Here is a 24,302-nt window from a genome sequence, read left to right as displayed (position 1 = left end):
TAAATCATGATTTTTTTTCAAATATTAAAATCGCTGTTTTATAGAATTTCTTGAACATTTTCTTAAAATTCCTGAACGTTTTTTAAAAAACTATGAATATTTTTTGAATACATGAACATTATTTTTTTATCACAAATATTTTTTGAATCCATGAGCATTGATCATTTCTTGAACATTTTTTCGAATCATAACATTTTTTTGAATTCTTGAGCAGTTTTTTCACAATTCATAACTTTCTTGAAATCCCAAATTATTTTTAAAAAGGACAAAAGATAAAAACAGGAAGGGGCTTCCCGCCCTGCACATGGGCCGGCCCTCATGGTTGCCCCATCCCCGGCGACCCGCCCTCCGCCTCCTGCACAGCACGAGGACCATCAAGACCATGAGGTAGCGAGGTGTATGTTGCCAAGAGAGGGGATCAACACGGTCTTGGTGGAGGTGCGGACGGTAAAGTACAACAACCTGCATTACCTGGATGAGTTTTAGGGGTTGTGGAAGAAATATAACAAGTGGTTCTTTGAGATGAAAAGTGACGGTGTCCCAGACTAGGGGTACTCACCATGTCGTCTCTCGATCTATTAGATTGGGCCGAGGACCTCCGTGGCCGTATACGCATGGGCCAGTTCGGACGGCTACCGCATATAAGGAAGATTCCACAAGACTTGGCGATCAAGACAAGGACTTCTCCCCACCGGCGTATTCGACTAGGACTCTTGTTATCCTAGGCCTCCGGTGCATTATATAAACCGAGGCCAGGCTAGTCGATAGATATACAATATATACATACAATCATACCGTAGGCTAGTTTCGAGGGTTTAGCCTCCTTGATCTCGTGGTAGATCTACTCTTGTACTACCCATATCACCAATATTAATCAAGCAGGATGTAGGGTTTTACCTCCATCAAAAGGGCCCGAACCTGGGTAAAACATCGTGTTCCCTGCCTCCTGTTACCATCCGGCCTAGACGCACAGTTCGGAACCCCCTACCCGAGATCCGCCGGTTTTGACACCGACATTTGTGCTTTCATTAAGAGTTCCGTTGTGTGAACGACAAAAGGATCGATGGCTCGCCTGCAGATCAACTGCGACTTCGGCATCCTCGTCACCAGCTCGACTGGTCATCTTGGTTCGACCAAGAACTGCGCCCCGTGTTCGGATCACCATGTTCGGATGAGGGCCTTCATCAACACCAACTCCGATCTCTATCAAGATCATGGAGGAATCGTCCATGGAGCTCGGGGGCTCAACGTCAACATTGCTCTCGGGCAACTGTGCTGTTTTTCCGGACAGCGAACGCGTATCCGCCGCCACCGCCTCCTCGAGCGTCGTTTTAACGATCGCTTTGGTGAAATTGTGCGGAATCGAGTCTACAACAACCCTGGAAAATTTCGTCGAGTTCCGATGGAGGAATCTCTGGCAATCTATGATAACCGGAGCCCTGTCAAATCTGGACGGGAATCTGGATGAGTTTAGGGCGTGGTGTCCAGCTTCTAGCTCGGACGTCCTTTGAAAGATCCAACCGTTGATCGGCTGCGGAATTCCTATATCTAGCACCTCTCAAAATTTCAGCTCGATCCGACCGTCCAAACTCCGGGAACCTTCCGATTAGTGCATCACTTTTCGGATCTGTTTTCTGCGCGAAAACGAATCCGACCCGAGTTCGTCTTTTTTATGAACAGGATTTCGGACATCCCTTTTGAAGGAAGTTTTGTATGGGGTATTGTGTTTTGTTCCCGAACACATCCCACTAACTTTAAGATCTTTTGAACATGATCTTCAACATCATGCTGGTGTCAAACCAGTCCGGCAATATTACTCCACGACTGCCGATCTACGATAGACACGGCGTCACTTTGTTGAGCCGAGCTCAACTTCTTCAGATCATCATCTCGGCAAGCCGAACAAGAGTCCGGCATCGCGAAGGATAAATCATCACCAACATCGCCGCCCCACGGATTACACGGAGCGGGCATACCGGCATCGCCGCACGGTCGCTTCATCAAGCCCGCATCGACCACGTCACGACCTGCATCGACAGGGCCGCACTATTGCTTCTTCAAGCTGGTGTCCATCACGCCGACCTACTTCGACTCATCGGCTGACATCGAGGCTTCGACATCTCGGCTGGACCGGGGGCTTCGCCATCTCTTCATCAACCTACTCCGGACACTTCGGCGTCACTAGCCGACCAGCTCCGTCACGTTAGCTGGGCCGAGGGCTTTGCCTCGGCGAGTCAACCTTTACCAGCATTGTCATGCCATCGTTTTATCGCCCATCAGGCAATGGGTGTGCGGAGCGGGTCCCAATTTTAGGAATCACCTTCCTTCGGATTGCTACACCAAATAAATCAGGTGCTATTAATCCCAGTATTTTTTTGCTTGTTTGGGTTCATTTTTCCCAAGGAATTATTACTCTGATTTGTCTGTCATATGTACGCAGGTCTATCAAATGGTGGCTGCATTAACGACAGTTGCATGGTGGTTCGGTCAGTTTCCGTACATAGCCCGGCGAACGCCGCACTCGGAGCTCGGACCGACCTGCGAATTCAGGCTTTGCCACGCCTTTACCGCATCACGCCGACGCCCTGCATCGACTTGACTTCGGCGCCAGGCCATATTTCTTTTATTACTCACTTTGCATAAATTATTTATTATGCAACGATTTTTTTAATTATCATTATTACTATTATCTCCGGTTTGCACTATTTTTTGTGCACAGGAAAATGATCCGGAGACTTCGGCGTCACTCTGCCGGTCTGCATTGATTGTGCTATGTCACCACTTCAGCGTGTCAAGCTCTCCGCTCCGCCACCTCGGGACCGGCTTGAGGGATGGAACCTTGCCCCGCATCAAGCTCGAACCGCGTCATCAATACCGAACACATTAACCAGCTAAGTCACTTTCATGCTCAAAGCTTTAATTTCTAACTTGCGTTCGGTTTGACCAAGTATTATACTTTTTTGGAAAAAAGTTGCTTCTAAAAAATTTCCTTGTCCAAACTTTGTTTGTGACGCATAAATTCAAATACCCTGTTTACTTGGGGGCTTCCTTTATGAAGCTTTTCCTGTTGCATATGATTATACTTGTACGACTTCGTTCCTTGTTCGTGTATTACGCCACAATATGCACCACATTGACTTAAGCGATTTGCAAGCTGGGTTGCCTCGCTCCTGTATTTACCCCTACGTTCCCGATTGTTCGGCTAGGGAGTAAAGGGAGCACCTCTGCGATTGTCACAATCGGGTCACCCGAGCCGGACCTCAGACTGGGTGAAGCCGAAAGCTAGCGCTCTTATAGTTATTCAATGATGGTCGGCACACAATGGAACTCACGAGTACAAAAAATCTATTGCACAAGTCTCATAATAACAATGAGCACCGAAGAAAGGTATCGGTGGGGGTACTATTTTCTTCGAAGATGCTTCTTACTCTTCGCAGTAATATAGCATAAGTTCCCTGAGCGCGCTTTGTCTGTTATAGCCTTATGGCCTGATTGCCTGGTTATTGGAAACACCGTCGATATTCTCGACCGATGGAGTACATAACACTTTTCAGTCCTTAACCGAAGAGGGAGAAGTCGACGGTCGGTTAAGACGCGTTTAAAGTTCGGTTGAACATAGATATGATATAAGTACTTCGGTACATGCAATCATTCTTCTACCCAAGTCACTTGGGGGCTCTTAAGTTTATTTGAGCCGTTTTATATAAGTGTTCTTCTTCTCAGTCGTTGCAAAGTTCTATTATTATTATTTATCACTCCTTTTTTCGACGCGAGTGTGTGGTCACTAGCCGGGGAGCCTAATTTCTCTCTCAAAGCCGCTAGAGTTTAGTTTGCTAAACTGGCCTAATGAGAAGTACTCTGCCCTCGGGATAGGAGGTTGAAGCCGTAGGCTGACCCGCTCGAAGTCTTGAGATAGGATGTGTCATGTTAAAGGACGACAGAAGCACTTCTTTTTTCTAAGACCAATTTTCGGATTGGCACCGAACACTTGATCTTGTTCGGACGTCATGTTTTTACTGACGTTTCTTGGTTTTCCAAGCTTTTTGGCACTTTTAAACTATTTGTGCTTTTCCAGCATTAGTCTCGCAGTGCAACGCCGGACACCTTTAGGGATTCGGCAAAAACATTCTCAGATATTGCTATATATGCATCGGTTTCGAATTGTGTCTTCGGTCAATAATTGTGTTGCCCGGCTCCTGCACTTGCTTCCTACGTTCCGTTTTGTTCGGCTAGGCGTGCAAAGGGAGAACCACTGTGATTGTGCTTCCAGCTCACATGGTTAAGCACCTTAGTGGAGAAAGCCGAAAACTGACTGTCACAATAAGCGTAAACTGGTCAGCGATCCGATGACTATGACGGGCCATTCATAACATTGGCCGAAGTGTTTACGGCTTGACCTCGACTGTCGCCGAACACTACCGGGGGCTATTAACTGGCCTCCCAAACTAAATCCTCGATATTTTGCTCTAACATTCGAACTGAGGTTTCATGATCATGCTCAGCATGACAACCCAAAGAAAGGAACCGATAGCGGGACTATTTTCTTTGAAATACATTTCTTCTGTTAAACAGTAATATAACATATCTCTCTGCGTACCTTTGTTTATAAAACCGTGTGGCCAGATTGCCTTGTTTGTCGTAAATCTTTGCCCTCATAAAGGCTTTATAAAGTAGGACAAACACTCCTCGGCTACTAGCCAAGGAGGTGGAAACCGATGGTCGGTCAACAAAGTTCTGTACAATGCGGATCCGAGCATTAATGACGTAAAGTACTTGGATACATAGAGTCATTACACATAATTTGTGATTTTACTATGGATATTGATCCTTAATTCGGCCACCCGTGCCTGCATTAAGACTCGGGGGCTACTGGGCTTCGGGCTTATTATTTACAAATATTAAAGGGGCACATCGATCCCCTGATCTGGTGTTGCCACCCGACCAGTGTCTCGGGGGCTACTGCATTGCTTGTCCAATGCAGAAAATTTTATGTGCAATATAGTTTTCGAGGAGATTTTGATCCTCAGGTTGGTCGGCCGCACCCAACCTGAGTCTCGAGGACTGAGCACGCCGCTTTTAGTGTCCCGAAGTATTCTGTCGAGCTAGGACTTGATCCTCAGGCCGGTTTTGCAAATCAACCTGAGACTCAGCGGCTACTGGGATCAGCGGTCTTACGTCATCCTTCAAGTGCATCTCAGGTTTTAGACTGATACACACCTTGAGGGCTACTGGCTATATATCTCGGCAGAGAATAAATTGCACCAATAAAAATATTCACAAAAATCGGCCCACATTCGGGGTGGTGCACCACCTCGGAAGCAGCCCGGCATAAAGCTCGGGCACTAGTGGCTGGCTCCATAGAGGGCACTCCCGGCATTAAGCTCGGCTAAACTCCTTCAACTTTTTTGAACCAAGGTGATATGACACCTCAGATATAGTCCGGCGTTGGAGCTCGGATATAGTCCGGCATTGGAGCTCGGATACAGTCCGGCGTTGGAGCTTGGACATAGTCCGATGTTGGAGCTCGGATACTTTCCGGCGTTGGAGCTGGGACACTGTCCGGCGTTGGAGCTCGGATATAGTCTGGCATTGGAGCTCGGATACAGTCCGGCGTTGGAGCTCGGATACTTTCCGGTGTTGGAGCTCGGAAGCGGTCCGGCATTGGTGCTCGGCCGCAAAAGATACCTCGAATGCAGTCCGGCGTTAGAGCTCTGACGCAAGAGGACACTGCCTCCCGGGAACAACTTCAAACCCGAGGTGTGGCATAAAAATAACAAGGCATTGATAAAGGCCGGAAACTTAAAGGGGCTCCTCGGATACCCGACGTGTAAACTCGCCGAATGCATTTCGGCGATCCTCAAGATCGAAGATGAGAAGATTTGTTGAACCAGTTCTCAAAACCGACGACCGAAGATGAAGAACAGTTCGGAAGAATCGAGGAGCGTCCCTAACTTGAAGACCGGTTCAGGGGGCTACTGACGGTGTCCTGGACTAGGGGGTACTCACCACGTCGTCTCCCGATCTATTAGATTGGGCCGAGGACCCCCGTGGCCGTATACTCATGGGCCAGTTCGGACGGCTACCGCATACAAGGAAGATTCCACAAGACTTGGCGATCAAGACAAGGACTTCTCCCCACCGGCGTATTCGGCTAGGACTCTTGTTATCCTAGGCCTCCGGTGCATTATATAAACCGAGGCCAGGCTAGTCGATAGATATACAATATATACATACAATCATACCGTAGGCTAGCTTCGAGGGTTTAGCCTCCTTGATCTCGTGGTAGATCTACTCTTGTACTACCCATATCATCAATATTAATCAAGCAGGGCGTAGGTTTTACCTCCATCAAGAGGGCCCGAACCTGGGTAAAACATCTTGTTCCCTGCCTCCTGTTACCATCCGGCCTAGACGCACAGTTCGGGACCCCCTACCCGAGATCCGCCGGTTTTGACACCGACAAAAAGGCTCAATGGCGGAGTCCCATGGACTTCGCTGGCTCCATGCGCGAGCTAGTCGACAGGGAGGTCTTCCTCGATGGGAGGAAGAAGAAGGTCGAGGGAGGTGGCCCCTAGTGGCTCCTCTCCTGATTCCCTTTAACCATAAAACTCTATTTACCCTAGAAAAATCAAAAAATTCCTTGGGATTTTTCGCTGCCTTCTTCGAGGCGGAATCGAGGGAGAGCACTTTTGATCTCTCGGGAGTGATTCTGTCGGGAAAACTTCCCTCCCAGAGGGGGAATCGAAGTCATCATTAATTATCACCAACACTCCATTCATCATTGCAATCATCATCTTCATCGACATCTTCACTAGCACTATCTCATCTGCAAACCCTAGTTTATCCATGTTCTCAATCTTTATATCAAACCTCAGATTGATTGTTGGGAGTACTATCATGTGTTGATTACACCTTGTAGTTGGTGCATAGGAGATGTATTGGTGAACAATTGTTATGTTCGGATTGTTAATCACACATTTGTAGCCACTGATCATGATCCATATGATGTCTTATGAGTAGATCCATTAGTTCTAGAGGACATGACAGAAGTCTTGTTGCTAGTAATCATGTGAAGTTGAATACCGTTTAGTGTTTCCATGATATGTTGGGTTGTTCTTCCTCTAGTGGTGTCATGTGAAAGTCAACTACATGACACATCACCATCTTAGGGCCTAGGGAAGAAATTGTAGAATTAATTTGCAAATGAAGGGTTGTGGGAGTGATAGAAGTCTAACAGTTTATGAATTATTCCGTAAGGGACTGTTTTGGATCATGATGTTTAACATTATGATTAGATTTATCTTAGAACATTGACATGGCAACATGCTGATGTGGACAGTGTGCATGATGAGATAATAGGGAGAAGTGGGGAGCCACTTCTTAAGAATGTTAGATTACTTCTCTTGTTTTTGTGTATGCTTGCATGGAGGGTATAATCATAAGTCGGTATTTGTTCAACTAAGTACAATGCCTTAGCTTGGGTACACCCACACAATACTTATCAAATCAATGAATGGTAACTTAATGAATTATGGTGAAAGTAACTTGACAAAATTTTGCATGTGTCCTCAAGAGCGGTAACTACTATATGAAACACAACCGGCTTGTCCTTAGCACACATAAGTGAAGGAAATATGCCCTAGAGGCAATAATAAAGTTATTATTTATTTCCTTATATCATGATAAATGTTTATTATTCATGCTAGAATTGTATTAACCGGAAACATAATACATGTGTGAATACATAGACAAACAGAGTGTCACTAGTATGCCTCTACTTGACTAGCTCATTAATCAAAGATGGTTATGTTTCCTAACCATGGACAAAGAGTTGTCATTTGATTAACGGGATCACATCATTAGTTGAATGATCTGATTGACATGACCCATTCCATTAGCTTAGCACCCGATCGTTTAGTATGTTGCTGTTGCTTTCTTCATGACTTATACATGTTCCTATGACTACGAGATTATGCAACTCCCGTTTGCCGGAGGAACACTTTGTGTGCTACCAAACGTCACAACGTAAATGGGTGATTATAAAGGTACTCTACAGATGTCTCCAAAGGTACATGTTGGGTTGGTGTATTTCGAGATTAGGATTTGTCACTCCGATTGTCGGAGAGGTATCTCTGGGCCCTCTCGGTAATGCACATCACATAAGCCTTGCAAGCATTGCAACTAATGAGTTATAGTTGTGAGATGATGTATTACGGAACGAGTAAAGAGACTTGCCGGTAACGAGATTGAACTAGGTATTGAGATACCGACGATCGAATCTCGGGCAAGTAACATACCGATGACAAAGGGAACAACGCATGTTGTTATGCGGTCTGACCGATAAAGATCTTCGTACAATATGTAGGAGCCAATATGAGCATCCAGGTTCCCTATTGGTTATTGACCGGAGACGTGTCTCGTTCATGTCTACATTGTTCTCGAACCCGTAGGGTCCGCACGCTTAAGGTTTCGATGACAGTTATATTATGAGTTTATGAGTTTTGATGTACCGAAGTTAGTTCGGAGTCCCGGATGTGATCACGGACATGACGAGGAGTCTCGAAATGGTCGAGACATAAAGATTGATATATTGGACGGCTATATTCGGACACCGGAAGTGTTCCGGGTGATTTCGGAGAAAACCGAAGAGCCGGAGGGTTACCGGAACCCCCCCCCAGAAGTAATGGGTCATATGGGCCTTAGTGGAAAGAGAGAGGGGCAGCCAAAGGTGGGCCACGCGCCTCCTCCCCCCTGGTCCGAATTGGACTAGGAGAGGGGGGGCGGCGCCCCCCTTTCCTTCTCCCTCCCCACTTCTTTCCCCCTCCTAGTACTCCTACTAGGAGGAGGACTCCTCCTTGGCGCGCCATAGAGGCCGGCCGGCCTCCTCCCCTTGATCCTTTATATACGGGGGCAGGGGGCACCCCTTGACACACAAGTTGATCCATGTGATCATATTCTTAGCCGTGTGCGGTGCCCCTTCCACCATAGTCCTCGATAATATTGTAGCGGTGCTTAGGCGAAGCCCTGCGACGGCAGTACATCAAGATCGTCACCACGCCGTCGTGCTGACGGAACTCTTCCCCGACACTTTGCTGGATCGGAGCCTGGGGATCGTCATCGAGCTGAACGTGTGCTAGAACTCGGCGGTGCCGTAGTTTCGGTGCTTGATCGGTCGGGCCGTGGAGACGTACGACTACATCAACTAAGTTAACGCTTCCGTTGTCGATCTACAAGGGTACATAGATCACACTCTCCCCCTCTCGTTGCTATGCATCACCATGATCTTGCGTGTGCGTAGGATTTTTTTTGAAATTACTACGAAACCCAATAGTGGCATCCGAGCCTAGGTTTTATATGTTGATGTTATATGCACGAGTAGAACACAAGTGAGTTGTGGGCGATATAAGTCATACTGCTTACCAGCATGTCATACTTTGGTTCGGCGGTATTGTTGGATGAAACGGCCCGGACCGACATTACGCGTACGCTTACGCGAGACCGGTTCTTCCGACGTGCTTTGCACATAGGTGGCTTGCGGGTGACAGTTTCTCCAACTTTAGTTGAACCGAGTGTGGCTACGCCCGGTCCTTGCGAAGGTTAAAACAGCACCAACTTGACAAACTATCGTTGTGGTTTTGATGCGTAGGTAAGATTGATTCTTGCTTAAGCCCGTAGCAGCCATGTAAAACTTGCAACAACAAAGTAGAGGACGTCTAACTTGTTTTTGCAGGGCATGTTGTGATGTGATATGGTCAAGACATGATGCTAAATTTTATTGTATAAGATGATCATGTTTTGTAACCGAGTTATCGGCAACTGGCAGGAGCCATATGGTTGTCGCTTTATTGTATGCAATGCAATCGCGCTGTAATGCTTTACTTTATCACTAAGCGGTAGCGATAGTCGTGGAAGCATAAGATTGGTGAGACGACAACGATGCTACGATGGAGATCAAGGTGTCGCGCCGGTGACGATGGTGATCACGATGGTGCTTCGAAGATGGAGATCACAAGCACAAGATGATGATGGCCATATCATATCACTTATATTGATTGCATATGATGTTTATCTTTTATGCATCTTATCTTGCTTTGATTGACGGTAGCATTATAAGATGATCTCTCACTAATTATCAAGAAGTGTTCTCCTTGAGTATGCATCGTTGCGAAAGTTCTTCGTGCTGAGACACCATGTGATGATCGGGTGTGATAGGCTCTACGTTCAAATACAACGGGTGCAAAACAGTTGCACACGCGGAATACTCAGGTTATACTTGACGAGCCAAGCATATACAGATATGGCCTCGGAACACGGAGACCGAAAGGTCGAGCGTGAATCATATACTAGATATGATCAACATAGTGATGTTCACCAATGAAACTACTCCATCTCACGTGATGATCAGACATGGTTTAGTTGATTTGGATCACGTAATCACTTAGAGGATTAGAGGGATGTCTATCTAAGTGGGAGTTCTTTAAGTAAATTATTTGAACCTAAATTTATCATGAAACTTAGTACCTGATAGTATCTTGCTCGTTTATGCTTGATTGTAGATAGATGGCCCGTGCTGTTGTTCCGTTGAATTTTAATGCGTTCCTTGAGAAAGCAAAGTTGAAAGATGATGGTAGCAATTACATGGACTGGGTCCGTAACTTGAGGATTATCCTCATTGCTGCACAGAAGAATTACGTCCTGGAAGCACCGCTGGGTGCCAGGCCTGCTGCTGGAGCAACAGCAGATGTTATGAACATCTGGCAGAGCAAAGCTGATGACTACTCGATAGTTCAGTGTGCCATGCTTTATGGCTTAGAATCGGGACTTCAACGACGTTTTGAACGTCATGGAGCATATGAGATGTTCCAGGAGTTGAAGTTAATATTTAAAGCAAATGTACGGATTGAGAGATATGAAGTCTCCAATAAGTCTATAGCTGCAAGATGGAGGAGAACAGTTCTGTCAGTGAGCATATACTCAAAATGTCTGGGTATAATAATCACTTGATTCAATTGGGAGTTAATCTTCCAGATGATTGCGTCATTGACAGAATTCTCCAATCACTGCCACCAAGCTACAAGAGCTTCGTGATGAACTATAATATGCAAGGGATGAATAAGACTATTCCCGAGCTCTTCGCAATGCTGAAAGCTGCGGAGGTAGAAATCAAGAAGGAGCATCAAGTGTTGATGGTCAACAAGACCACTGGTTTCAAGAAAAAGGGCAAAGGGAAGAAGAAGGGGAACTTCAAAAAGAACAGCAAGCAAGTTGCTACTCAAGAGAAGAAACCCAAACCTGGACCTAAGCCTGAAACTGAGTGCTTCTACTACAAGCAGACTGGTCACTCGAAGCGGAACTACCCCAAGTATTTGGTGGATAAGAAGGATGGCAAGGTGAACAAAGGTATATGTGATATACATGTTATTGATGTGTACCTTACTAATGCTCGCAGTAGCACCTGGGTATTTGATACTGGTTCTGTTGCTAATATTTGCAACTTGAAACAGGGACTACGGATTAAGCGAAGATTGGCTAAGGACGAGGTGACGATGCGTGTGGGAAACGGTTCCAAAGTCGATGTGATCGCAGTCGGCACGCTACCTCTACATCTACCTTCGGGATTAATATTAGACCTAAATAATTGTTATTTGGTGCCAGCGTTAAGCATGAACATTATATCTGGATCTTGTTTGATGCGAGACGGTTATTCATTTAAATCTTAGAATAATGGTTGTTCTATTTATATGAGTAATATCTTTTATGGTCATGCACCCTTAAGGAGTGGTCTATTGAATCTCGATAGTAGTGACACACATATTCATAGTGTTGAAGCCAAAAGATGCAGAGTTGATAATGATAGTGCAACTTATTTGTGGCACTACCGTTGAGGTCATATCGGTGTAAAGCGCATGAAGAAACTCCATACTGATGGACTTTTGGAACCACTTGATTATGAATCACTTGGTACTTGCGAACCGTGCCTCATGGGCAAGATGACTAAAACACCGTTCTCCGGTACTATGGAGGGAGCAACAGATTTGTTGGAAATCATACATACAGATGTATGTGGTCCGATGAATATTGAGGCTCGTGGCGGATATCGTTATTTTCTCACCTTCACAGATGACTTAAGCAGATATGGGTATATCTACTTAATGAAACATAAGTCTGAAATGTTTGAAAAGTTCAAAGAATTTCAGAGTGGAGTTGAAAATCATCGTAACAAGAAAATAAAGTTTCTACGATCTGATCGTGGAGGAGAATATTTGAGTTACGAGTTTGGTGTACATTTGAAACAATACGGAATAGTTTCACAACTCACGCCACCCGGAACACCACAGCGTAATGGTGTGTCCGAATGTCATAATCGTACTTTACTAGATATGGTGTGATCTATGATGTCTCTTACTGATTTACCGCTATCGTTTTGGGGTTATGCTTTGGAGACGGCTGCATTCACGTTAAATAGGGCACCATCAAAATCCGTTGAGACGACACCTTATGAACTATGGTTTGGCAAGAAACCAAAGTTGTCGTTTCTGAAAGTTTGGGGCTGCGATGCTTATGTGAAAAAGCTTCAATCTGATAAGCTCGAACCCAAATCGGAGAAATGTGTCTTCATAGGGTATCCAAAGGAGACTATTGGATACACCTTCTATCACAGATCCGAAGGCAAGACTTTTTTTGCTAAGTTCAGAAACTTTCTGGAGAAGGAGTTTCTCTCGAAAGAAGTGAGTGGGAGGAAAGTAGAACTTGACGAGGTAACTGTACCTGCTCCCTTATTGAAAAGTAGTGCATCACAGAAAACTGTTTCTTTGACACCTACACCAGTTAGTGAGGAAGCTAATGATGATGATCATGAAACTTCAGAACAAGATACTACTGAACCTCGTAGATCAACCAGAGTGAGATCCGCGCCAGAGTGGTACGGTAATCCTGTTCTGGATGTCATGCTACTAGATCATGATGAACCTACGAACTATGAAGAAGCGATGGTGAGCCCAGATTCCACAAAATGGCTTGAAGCCATGAAATCTGAGATGGGATCCATGTATGAGAACAAAGTATGGACTTTGGTTGACTTGCCCGATGATCGGCAAGCAATTGAGAATAAATGGATCTTCAAGAAGAAGACTGACGCTGACGGTAATATTACTGTCTACAAAGCTCGACTTGTCGCAAAAGGTTTTCGGCAAGTTCAAGGGATTGACTACGATGAGACCTTCTCACCCGTAGCGATGCTTAAGTCTATCCGAATCATGAGCAATTGCCGCATTTTATGATTATGAAATTTGGCAGATGGATGTCAAAACTGCATTCCTGAATGGATTTCTGAAAGAAGAGTTGTATATGATGCAACCAGAAGGTTTTGTCGATCCAAAGGGAGCTAACAAAGTGTGCAAGCTCCAGCGATCCATTTATGGACTGGTGCAAGCCTCTCGGAGTTGGAATAAACGCTTTGATAGTGTGATCAAAGCATTTGGTTTTATACAGACTTTTGGAGAAGCCTGTATTTACAAGAAAGTGAGTGGGAGCTCTGTAGCATTTTTGATATTATATGTGGATGACATATTACTAATTGGAAATGATATAGAATTTCTGGATAGCATAAAGGGATACTTGAATAAGAGTTTTTCGATGAAAGACCTCGGTGAAGCTGCTTACATATTAGGCATTAAGATCTATAGAGATAGATCAAGACGCTTAATTGGACTTTCACAAAGCACATACCTTGACAAAGTTTTGAAGAAGTTCAAAATGGATCAAGCAAAGAAAGGGTTCTTGCCTGTGTTACAAGGTGTGAAGTTGAGTAAGACTCAATGCCCGACCACTGCAGAAGATAGAGAGAAAATGAAAGATGTTCCCTATACTTCAGCCATAGGCTCTATCATGTATGCAATGCTGTGTACCAGACCTGATGTGTGCCTTGCTATAAGTTTAGCAGGGAGGTACCAAAGTGATCCAGGAGTGGATCACTGGACAGCGGTCAAGAACATCCTGAAATACCTGAAAAGGACTAAGGATATGTTTCTCATATATGGAGGTGACAAAGAGCTCATCGTAAAAGGTTACGTTGATGCAAGCTTTGACACTGATCCGGACGATTCTAAATCACAAACCGGATACGTGTTTACATTAAACGGTGGAGCTGGCAGTTGGTGCAGTTCTAAACAAAGCGTTGTGGCGGGATCTACATGTGAAGCGGAGTACATAGCTGCTTCGGAAGCAGCAAATGAAGGAGTCTGGATGAAGGAGTTCATATCCGATCTAGGTGTCATACCTAGTGCATCGGGTCCAATGAAAATCTTTTGTGACAATACTGGTGCAATTGCCTTGGCAAAGGAATCCAGATTTCACAAGAGAACCAAGCACATCAAGAGACGCTTCAATTCCATCCGGGATCTAGTCCAGGTGGGAGACATAGAGATTTGCAAGATACATATGAATCTGAATGTTGCAGACCCGTTGACTAAGCCTCTTCCACGAGCAAAACATGATCAGCACCAAGGCTCCATGGGTGTTAGAATCATTACTGTGTAATCTAGATTATTGGCTCTAGTGCAAGTGGGAGACTGAAGGAAATATGCCCTAGAGGCAATAATAAAGTTATTATTTATTTCCTTATATCATGATAAATGTTTATTATTCATGCTAGAATTGTATTAACCGGAAACATAATACATGTGTGAATACATAGACAAACAGAGTGTCACTAGTATGCCTCTACTTGACTAGCTCGTTAATCAAAGATGGTTATGTTTCCTAACCATGGACAAAGAGTTGTTATTTGATTAACGGGATCACATCATTAGTTGAATGATCTGATTGACATGACCCATTCCATTAGCTTAGCACCCGATCGTTTAGTATGTTGCTATTGCTTTCTTCATGACTTATACATGTTCCTATGACTATGAGATTATGCAACTCCTGTTTGCCGGAGGAACACTTTGTGTGCTACCAAACGTCACAACGTAAATGGGTGATTATAAAGGTACTCTATAGGTGTCTCCAAAGGTACAGGTTGGGTTGGCGTATTTCGAGATTAGGATTTGTCACTCCGATTGTCGGAGAGGTATCTCTGGGCCCTCTCGGTAATGCACATCACATAAGCCTTGCAAGCATTGCAACTAATGAGTTAGTTGCGAGATGATGTATTACGGAACGAGTAAAGAGACTTGCCGGTAACGAGATTGAACTAGGTATTGAGATACCGACGATCGAATCTCGGGCAAGTAACATACCGATGACAAAGGGAACAACGTATGTTGTTATGCGGTCTGACCGATAAAGATCTTCGTAGAATATGTATGAGCCAATATGAGCATCTAGGTTCCGCTATTGGTTATTGACCGGAGACGTGTCTTGGTCATGTCTACATTGTTCTCGAACCCGTAGGGTTCGCACGCTTAAGGTTTCGATGACAGTTATATTATGAGTTTATGAGTTTTGATGTACCGAAGTTAGTTCGGAGTCCCGGATGTGATCACGGACATGACGAGGAGTCTCGAAATGGTCGAGACATAAAGATTGATATATTGGACGGCTATATTCAGACACCAGAAGTGTTCCGGGTGATTTCGGAGAAAACCGGAGAGCCGGAGGGTTACCGGACCCCCCGGGAGAAGTAATGGGCCATATGGGCCTTAGTGGAAAGAGAGAGGGGCAGCCGAAGGTGGGCCGCGCGCCTCCTCCCCCCTGGTCCGAATTGGACTAGGAGAGGTGGGGCGGCGCCCCCCTTTCCTTCTCCCTCCTCACTTCTTTCCCCCTCCTAGTAGGAGTCCTACTCCTACTAGGAGGACTCCTCCTTGGCACGCCATAGAGGCCGGCCGGCCTCCTCCCCTTGATCCTTTATATACGGGGGCAGGGGGCACCCCTTGACACACAAGTTGATCCACGTGATCATATTCTTAGCCGTGTGCGGTGCCCCTTCCACCATAGTCCTCGATAATATTGTAGCGGTGCTTAGGCGAAGCCCTGCGACGGCAGTACATCAAGATCGTCACCACGCCGTCGTGCTGACGGAACTCTTCCCCGACACTTTGCTGGATCGGAGTCCGGGGATCGTCATCGAGCTGAACGTGTGCTAGAACTCGGAGGTGCCGTAGTTTCGGTGCTTGATCGGTCGGGCCGTGGAGACGTACGACTACATCAACTAAGTTAACGCTTCCGTTGTCGATCTACAAGGGTACGTAGATCACACTCTCCCCCTCTCGTTGCTATGCATCACCATGATCTTGCGTGTGCGTAGGAATTTTTTTGAAATTACTACGAAACCCAACAATAAGGATTATACCACTTGCTGTAGTCTATTACTATTGTTACTATTTATGTTGTTACAATGCTATCAAACAACCTCAATTATCTCTACAACATTTACAATGAAATCTTGCTAAAACTTACCTGTCAATTCCTTGCGCTTCTCTTTGGATTCAACACTCTTACTTATCTAAAAGGCTACGATTAATCTCATATACATGTGGATCGTCACTAACACCTTATAAAAATGGACAAATCATGCATGCTCGCTAACCATTTAAAACTGTGTAGGGCATAAGTTGAAGATTTGGAGAAAACACACAGGAATGCCAACTAGCGAGAGAGAAGTACATTTGAAGGAAAATCACCCCTTTTCACCTCACACATTCTAGGATTTTATATTACTTATTAAGAAAGTATACATTCATATTTAAAAATATTTTATGAGTATATTCATTAGAACCATATATTATAGACTTAAATAGACATAAACATATATTAAAACACATTATGGTACACGTAAGTGGTGCAAAAAATCCCAAATGAATGTGAAATTAATAACTTTGATGTTTGCTTACATTTAAATAATTTAGTTCAGTACAATGTTTTTATACAAGATTTTGTCATAATGAAATTAAAAAAATAATTTTCTACTCTGTGTTATTGAATAAAATAGCAAAAACAGAAAAGTTATTTTATAATAATTTTATAGATAAAATAATTTTATCATTTTTAGCAAGGGTTGCAAATTAGGAAAAATGTTCAGGATAAATTGTACATGCATAAATTTGATTGAAAAAAAATACATTATGAGATTGCACATCTTTGCGGATGGTGTATTGCAACTTATGCTTGATGCTGCGGATCAATGCGTCAAGCAAGCTACAAAGGATAGAAGGATATATCTCTGGACAAGATGTAATCATCTATTCATTATTTTCTGATTGTTTGCAAATCCATGTATCCCTCCCTCTATTTAAAGTAACATAAGCTCTTGATAGCAAAAAGAAATGATTAAAAAACATTATAACTTATTTATTGCATCAAATATTTTACACAATTTAATCTGTAAAATCTCTATTGCCTCCCTCGGTTTCATTGGGCAAGTTGTCACTCACACCGACAAAATACAATCTTAAAGGGATGGTCAATATCGAGGGTGTGCATGACCCCAATTCTTGTGCGCGAGTGTGGGTGGGGCACCTCCGCTCAAGTTCTTGATCGAGGCAGGGGTGCTGCTACTTAAGTTGATTTTTCCCGGTGATGTTGGCGAAGCGATAAAGTGTTGCAGATGGTGCGAAAATGAAGGGTCAATAAAGGTGAAATCTTTTGGAAATTCTTTATGTTTGGTATTGTAAATATAAATAGTTTTCTTCATAGACTTGATCAAAGTTTGCAAAGTTTGTCTTGTTAAACAAAATATGCACTACATTATGGAACGAAGGAAGTATTGCTCACTATGTATTACATGTGTGAGGCCGTTTAGATGGTAAGCTATAGTGTGTCATAGGTTGCAATTCCATTTATTTATATATATATATATTTCATTTTTTGGCCATAAAAGAGGCCAATTTAAAGTTTTTTTTATGGGAAGAGGCCATTTTTTTTTGGAGAAATGGGAAGAGGCCATTTGAAAGTAGACTGTGCTCGAAAGAAGAAACGGTGATGGGCCGGACGAACACTTGACCCATCATCAGTGCCCACAAATGCTTCTCGGTGGGTTGGCCCAACCAGATCTCGCCGTCGTCCATCCATGGCCGTCGCCATGGACCCGACCGCCGCTTCTGGGGCGCGCAGGACGTTGGTCTCCTCCTCCACCCACGCCGTCGCCGCCATCATCCTCATCGCCTTCCTCCTCCTAACCCTACGCTCCCTCTCCTCGCCGCTCGACTGCGCCTCTTCCACGTCCTGATGCGCAGCGCCATCAACCATTTCCCCATCCCCGGTAACCTCCTGCGCTGCGCCATTGCAACATACACCACACCAGCACCGTGAAGACCATGAGGCAGGCAGGTGTATCCATGTATGCATCTTTCTGATGCAGAGGCCGAGGATTTCCCCCTTTATTATCTGAATGGATCTTGGTGGAGGTGCTCAAGCCAAAGCACAGCAACCTGCATTATCTGAATGCGTTTCGACTGGTTCTTGGACACAAACAAACAGGGAGGCTCAATGCCGGAGTCGCCGTGACTGCGATGGATCTGGTCGACAGGGAGGTCTTCCTCTTCCTCTTCCTCTTCCTCTTCCTCTTCCTCAAGGGGAGGAGGAAGAAGAAGGTCGAGCTGCTCCGGTGATTCATTCTCGAGCATAAGGTGTTGTATACAATACATCGTGTCTGAAACTCTGAATCTTGTTGCTAGTTTCACATAGTAATACTCTAGATGATTCAGTCAGTATCAAATTTTGGTGACCAGCAATGTATGTATAGCTCAGCACCTCAGTGTTCCCAAGTGCACTACTCGTTCCGCTCATTCCATTACTACTCCCTCTGTAAACTAATATAAGAGCATTTAGATCACTACTTTAGTATTCTAAACGCTCTTGTATTAGTTTACGGAGGGAGTACTAGTTTATTAGCACTTGCTCATTTCCCGTAGCCGGCGTAGGGAATGATGGTATTAACTCACATCATTTTGCCTGTTTACTTCATTCCACGACTTTGTGATCCTCCATTGCAGCGAGCGGTCCAAGATTCATATCTCTATTTATCATCTGCTTAGGTTAGGTCCTCCTCTCGGCATTGATTCCGATTTATTTCATTTCGACACGCACACAAGTAGGACCATGTCTTCGATTTTATCAACAGACGGTTCAGTCGGCATCACTTTCAACGAAATCCTGGCAGCCGTCAATGTACTATTGTTTGGAGCTGCTAAAAGTACATTTTCAATTCAATCAATTAATTTTCTTAGCACTACTGACAGCTGCCATTCCTGTAAGGAAATGTTGTACTGATTTCAAATTGTCATATCCTTCCTGGCTATTTACTTCCTTCATGACTTTGCGTCTCTCCACCACATCTCAACATATGACTGGTACGTACACAATTTTTAGCTGTATCATCTACATAGGTGTTCTATGCCCAGCTCTATTCTTTAGGTGACGCACATAAGTACAATCATGACCTCTGAGTCCTGTTTTCTACTACCATATGAATATGAATGCATGCTATGGATTATGGATCTCCCTAGGAGTATTTGCTTAACTGAATTCTGAATTGCATCTACTTACTTACATGCCTCAATGAAACATTTATGTTTATAGCTCAGCTGCAACTTTCGACGGAGATCTTCCAGCATGGGGAGGGTCTAGTTGATGAGGTGTTATGGCAGACATGCATCAGGTTGATTAGACGTGACGTGCTGCTTTGTTGACATTCCGTTCAGCCAAAAAGACAGAGTCCTCAAAAGGGTTATACTTCTCACTGAGCTGCGCTTTGCACTACTGACAGCTGCCCATTTCATGTACGTACCATTTCAAATCCTCTTGGCTATTTACTTGTTTCATGACTTTGCGTCTCTCCAGCACATTTCAACATATCAACGGTACACAATTTATAGCTTTATCATCCACGTAGGCGTTCTCTGTAGCTACTCTTTAAATGGCGCACACGAGTACGATTGTGATTTCTGAGTTGTGTGGCAGATAGGCATTTGGTTGATTAGACGTGCTGATTAGTTGACATTCCATTCAGCCAAAGGACAAAGTGGGATAATAACTAACAATAATTATAATTATGCCCCTTTTCTAGGAGGAATCCTGAAAAGTGGTATACTACCAAACTCAGCAACTAGTTACTTCTCACTGGATTGCTCTTTGCATAACATGATGATGCATGTAAAGATTGGTCACCTTATTAGTCGCTCATGTCTGCTCTGCTAGAGTGGTTAGGACCAGGGGGATAATATAAGATGCTAGGAAGTAGCCATTATTGGAAATTGGTTCTACTTTTCTTTTCTTTTCTTTTTTTGACGGGAATAGCAGGAGCTCTGCCTTTGCATTATAGAAGAGAAGACATACAGAAACGGATGGACCAACGAGAGGAGCTGCTCATTTATTCCAGATAATGTTGAGGTTAATTTGTGTTGTGCTAAATCAAGGATGTATCTCAGCTCTATGCATCCGAATTTCTTTATACATCCAAATTTGTCACTTGATTGGAAAATTTATGTGTAACTGCACTAGTGGTGAGTATGAAAGGAATTATCTTACGTGTATATTGTATCAGCTAGCTCCAGGTGAGGGGAATCAAATCAAAGAGGGCGAGACCCAAGAGGCGCTCCACTCACCAGGCAGGTCTGCAGTGGAAGCAAGCATGGGGGTATGTGGAAAAGGCTGAAGATGCAAAGGCAAAGCAGTGCTCAGGAAAGAGGAAAGGTGGCTGCATTGCATGGAGTAAAAGTGAAACCTGCCAACGAACCAAATCTCACTCACTCACTCACCCCCCACGTACACCAATACCCAGCAGAGCAAGTCCAAGTGTACTGTGGCCATCCTACATGTGCCCCATGTGCGCAGCAACTACACCAAACAACTACTCGTCCCCGTATCTCTTTCATTCTTTCTTACTCAACACTCCTCTCCTCCTCCTCCTCCTCCTCCTACTTACAAAAGGGCTCGGCCCCTTGTCAACCCAGAGCTAGCTAGGGAAGACCAAGCACAACAATCTCACTGAATCCAGGAACAGCAGCAGCAGCAGGTCTGATCCGCGTTCTTCGGCCCCCATTCTGTTTCTTGCCTGCCTTGTCTTGATCTCTTCTGACTCTGCTATTTCTGATCATGACTGATCAGACTCTACACACCCATACATGTCGTTGGAGGATCCACGGAGCGCCATGGAGGGGAGGGCGAGGCGGCGCGCCAGCCCGTCCGGGATGCGCACCAAGGCAGTCAGGGTGGAGCCGGAGCCACAACCGGCCAGGAGGCACGAGCTGGGGACAAGAGTGGCGGTGGTGTACTACCTGTGCCGGAATCATCAACTCGAGCACCCGCACTTCATGGAGGTCCAACTCGCCTCCCCACAAGGCCTCTACCTCCGAGGTTAGTTAGTAAGCTGCTACTGCAGCCTGATTTTCATTGCTGCTAGTGGTTTGTTGTAGGATGATGCCTTACCTTGAATGATTGCAATTTGTTTGTTCAGATGTGATTGGCCGGCTGGACGCCCTGAGAGGGAAGGGCATGGCTGCCAAGTATTCCTGGTCCTGCAAGAGGTTCCTACCTACCTACATATACATACCCATCGATCTTGAGACCCGTCTGTTGTCCGACAAACATTGTGTTTATTCATAAGGCAACGATGCAATGCAGGAGCTACAAGACCGGGTTCGTGTGGCACGACCTGTCTGCGGATGATCTGCTGCTGCCCACGCAAGGAACAGAGTACGTTCTCAAGGGCTCCGAGCTCCCATTCGACCACTCAAAGCCTCTGCCAGTGCCAGGTATTAATTCCATATGAGTCATGAGCAACTGTAATTTGTGCCTTTCCAAACTGCCACTTCATCATACCCTACTGTTTCAGATCATCAGCAGAATAATGCAGCATGTGCAGACAATGCAAAGGTTCAGCCCTGCAAGCCGGCTCGACAACAAGACTCGCCTCCTTCTCCTGGATCATCAAACCAAGGCTGGACTTCCAAGTCTCCATCTCCTACTCCTACAACTTACCCTGCTGTTCCAGTCATCAAAGAGGAAGTGCCGCCGCCGCCACCAACAACAACTCGTGCTGCTGTCGTTCCAACCATGAAAGAGGTCGCGGTGCCACCGCCGCTTCCCCGGCCAGACTCGCCGTCAACACCATCTGCCTCCACCATTGGGGACGACGAGCAATGCAGAATACCACCACATTCAGGCTCGTCGAGCAACTCGTCCCCCAAGGCAAGCATGGCTTCCTCAGACACAAGCTCACCCAGCCCCCCCAAACCAGCAGCGGCAGGGAGCGACGCGGCCACACAAACAGATGATAAAGCGAGGTGGGACGACGTGAAGCTGCAACACAGACAGGACACAGCAAGAGCATCATCATCGCCGGAAGGGCCGGAGATTGTCGTAGATGAGGAAGAATCCCGTTGCACCCGTGCGCCGGCAGGGGAGAACCAGCCTCGCAGCAGGAGGAGCGGGACCCTGCAGTCCCTCATCCGGGCGGAGGCGGCCGGCAGGAGGAGGTGCCTTCCTCTGCCGGTGGAGGACGACAGGGCTGCCGCTGCTGCTGCTGCCACGGGCGGCTCCGTCAGTGGCAGGCTGAAGCCGGCCAACCTGCTGATGCGCCTCATGGCCTGCGGGCCGAGTCACCCCGGCGGCTTCGGCTTGATGCAGACGTCGTCCTACAAGCCGTGTTTCCCGCAGCTCGAGTACCCGTTGTCTCCGGAGCTGTGTCCTCTCGGCGCGCTCAAGCCTGCAGAAAATTGCAGTGGCCGCCTGCTCGACGGTGCACTTAAACGCTCTTCTTCTTCGTCGCGCAGTCACCAGGAAGGGTACGCACGTAAAGCCGATCGATCGCCTTGGTTTACATCATTATCTGTCTGTACATGTTCGTGCCTGCATACTTTTTCTCCGTATATATCAATCCTGAAGCACGTAGCACGATTGCAGAGTTATTTGCGAAGAAGAAGAAGAAGCGTGGCCGAAAGGGTTTAACAGCAACCTGTCGAGAAGCGCGAGCAAGAGGACGAGCGAGCCGTCGTCGGGAAGGACGGCCTCTTGTTCAAAGGTGGTGTCGTTCCGGGACGAATAGGCGACGAAGATGGAAGAAATTAAGGTATAATGAATTGCTTCAAGAAACTCAGCAGTACGTCTGTTTCGGATTGGAACTGGGCACAGCTCTTCTTCTTCTTCCTCTTCTTTTCTTTTCTTGTTTGGCTGTGAATTTAGTGTGGATCGGAGGTAATAAACAGCACAAGATGTTGTCGACTCCCTCCGTTCCTGATTCTTGTCGTTGTTTGAATTAAAACCACCACGACAAGAATTATGGAACGGAGGGAGTACCTAGCTATATATGTTGGCAGTTGGTTGTTACAGAATGTGGCAGGTAGTACTACTAGGTATATATGTTGGTAGTAACTTGATGTGAAAATAATAATGAAAATGTTGTTGTTGTTGTTGTTGTCGTCGTACTAGTAGTAATGAAGTTTTCTTTGAGAGCAAGGAAGGAATGAAATTTGGTCGTCTAGTTAGTTACTACTCCTACCTATCTCCTTGGCTAATACTGTAATACACTTGGTTGCTTGTGGAGTACAAATGCAAGCTGACCGAGATTCAGATCTGATGGCAGCTGCCACTCACTCAACTCACTGTATTAGAGCAGAGCAGAGCAGTCCTCTTGTCTACTCCACCGCTACCACCAGATCGGTGTGGCAGCGGTAGGTACATAGCATACGTGCACATGTACCACCCAGTAGCTAGGTAGGTACGTATACGTTGATGGGATAAACTAAAGACGCTACAGAAATAAAATTATGAAAAGAAAACTGCATGACGAATCTAGTGATATTGCAACTCATGGATGCATCGGATTCGGATGGGGCCAAAAACGAGCGGTAAATCACTAGGCCCTGTTTTGTTTGGGCTTTTGCTTCGGCTTTTGCAGCTCCCAGATGCTGATGTAGCCCGTGACAAAGCATAACCAACACACACGGGCAATTTTGGTTGTAACATAAGAAATGCCACTCTCTCGACTAGTGGTAAACTTAAGAAATGCCACCACCCCATAAACAAAACAAAACAAAACAAAACAAAAGGCAGCACAAATCAGAGCCAGACGCGATCGATCGTGTGGATCTTCCTTCCTTCATATCTACTGATGGAGTTGGTGGCACTGCATTGGACTGGACTGCACCATATCCATGTTTGATTTTTCAGCCTAAAATGGAATGGAGAAGCATGAGAGCTCCTGATCTCCTTTACCACCGCTTGACTTGTGTGTGTGGCACGTGTTTGATTATTGGCACAACACAAAGGCTGCCGGCGGCTCACCCAAGCAGCCGGGAGACCATTGCCAGTGAGCCCTCAGTTCTGGAGCTCATCTCCTATCTTCTTCATCAATAGCTTCA

At 45.4% G+C, this 24,302-nt stretch overlaps 1 protein-coding gene across 1 annotated transcript; it reads left to right on the top strand.

Moving 5' to 3' along the window:
- The first annotated feature begins 18,524 nt into the window (after window positions 1-18,524).
- Window positions 18,525-23,353, top strand: LOC125550137 (protein SOSEKI 3-like). The gene is made up of 7 exons (XM_048713052.1): window positions 18,525-19,721; window positions 20,486-20,956; window positions 21,049-21,297; window positions 21,398-21,467; window positions 21,565-21,695; window positions 21,776-22,727; window positions 22,846-23,353. Exons 3-7 carry the CDS (start codon window positions 21,066-21,068, stop codon window positions 22,985-22,987), a joined length of 1,527 nt encoding a protein of 508 aa, XP_048569009.1. The 5' UTR covers window positions 18,525-19,721; window positions 20,486-20,956; window positions 21,049-21,065; the 3' UTR covers window positions 22,988-23,353.
- Window positions 23,354-24,302: the final 949 nt, after the last annotated feature.

The sequence above is a fragment of the Triticum urartu genome, chromosome 4, assembly GCF_003073215.2.
Source record: "Triticum urartu cultivar G1812 chromosome 4, Tu2.1, whole genome shotgun sequence".
NCBI lineage: Eukaryota > Viridiplantae > Streptophyta > Magnoliopsida > Poales > Poaceae > Triticum > Triticum urartu.
Note: the sequence above shows the minus strand (reverse complement) of the source record. Positions and strands in the feature narration are given on the sequence as shown.